At 45.9% G+C, this 1,354-nt stretch overlaps 1 protein-coding gene across 1 annotated transcript; it reads left to right on the top strand.

Moving 5' to 3' along the window:
* Positions 1-744: 744 nt before the first annotated feature.
* Positions 745-1,129, top strand: LOC119810469 (60S ribosomal protein L30-like). Its single transcript, XM_038323949.1, has one exon. It carries the CDS (start codon positions 782-784, stop codon positions 1,127-1,129), a length of 348 nt encoding a protein of 115 aa, XP_038179877.1. The 5' UTR covers positions 745-781.
* The last annotated feature ends 225 nt before the right edge of the window (positions 1,130-1,354 follow it).

The raw sequence follows: 1,354 nt of genomic DNA, 5'->3' as shown, positions 1-1,354 counted from the left end.
TTTCTTTTTTCCTTTTTCTTTCCTTTTTCCTTTCTTTTCTTTCTTTTTTTCCCTTTCTTTCTTTCTCTCTCTCTCTCTCTCTCTCTCTCTCTCTCTCTCTCTCTCTCTCTCTCTCTTTCTTTCTAGATAGGGTTCTCTGTATAACAGCCTAGCTATCCTGGAACTCACTCTGTAGACCAGGTTGACCTCAAACTCACAGGGATCCTCCTGCCTCTGCCTCCCGGTGCTGGGATTAAAGACGTGTGCCACGACTGCCCGACTGCAATTATTTTTTAAAAAATAATTAAAGCCTTCTCTTACAGGTATATCTTGTATATTGAGCACACTCCCTCCAGCCCATGTCCCTTTCTTACTTCTTTCCTTCCTGTTATTCCCTTGGGATATCACCAGCAATTTTGCTTCCTTCATTTACGTGACACGCACATGAGTTTGGGTGACCGTATGGAGTCTAGAAATCATAAACAAGAGAAAGTATTGATCTGTAGAACTTCCTGAGTCCAGCTTAATTAACTTAATCTGATTGACTCCAGACTGAACTCGCAGGCTTTTCATGGGCTCCCAGGACAACAGGCGTGTGGAATTTGTGCCGTTACAGGCGCCTGACTGACGGAACATACAGGGTGACTGGAGGAACCAACCACAGACGTGTTCCGATCTGGGAAATTCAGGGAGTTGGGCCAGAGATGACCTGGCAAAGAATGAGAAGCTCCGCCTTTCTCGCTCCCCGGCCATCTTGGCGGCTGGTCTTGTTTGGGGGCCGTCCTGCACCTAAGGCAGGAAGATGGTGGCCGCAAAGAAGACGAAAAAGTCCCTGGAGTCGATCAACTCTCGGCTCCAGCTTGTTATGATAAGTGGGAAGTACGTGCTGGGATACAAACAGACTCTGAAGATGATCAGACAGGGCAAATCGAAATTGGTGATCCTCGCCAACAACTGCCCCGCCTTGAGGAAATCTGAAATAGAATACTATGCCGTGTTGGCTAAAATTGGTGTCCATCACTACAGTGGCAATAACATTGAGTTGGGCACAGCGTGTGGAAAATACTACAGAATATGCACACTGGCCATCATCGACCCAGGTGATTCTGACATTATTAGAAGCATGCCAGAACAGACCGGTGAAAAGTAAACCAGGGAAGTTTTCCTTTAATAAAACTTTATGAGAGCTTTAAAAAAAAAAAGAATGAGAAGCTCTGGATGGATTTTGAAAGACAGCTAGAAGTTTTCCAGGCCTATGAGAAGGCATTGCTGACTAGGGAAGACTGTGTGCCATTACAATGGGCGAGAATATGGGGCCATGGTTGATGGCCTTGGATAGGATACTGCACCTAGAGGGGTGGGTTTGGGTTAGTGA

Source organism: Arvicola amphibius, chromosome 3, assembly GCF_903992535.2.
Source record: "Arvicola amphibius chromosome 3, mArvAmp1.2, whole genome shotgun sequence".
NCBI lineage: Eukaryota > Metazoa > Chordata > Mammalia > Rodentia > Cricetidae > Arvicola > Arvicola amphibius.
This window is presented reverse-complemented; position numbering and strand designations above follow the sequence as displayed.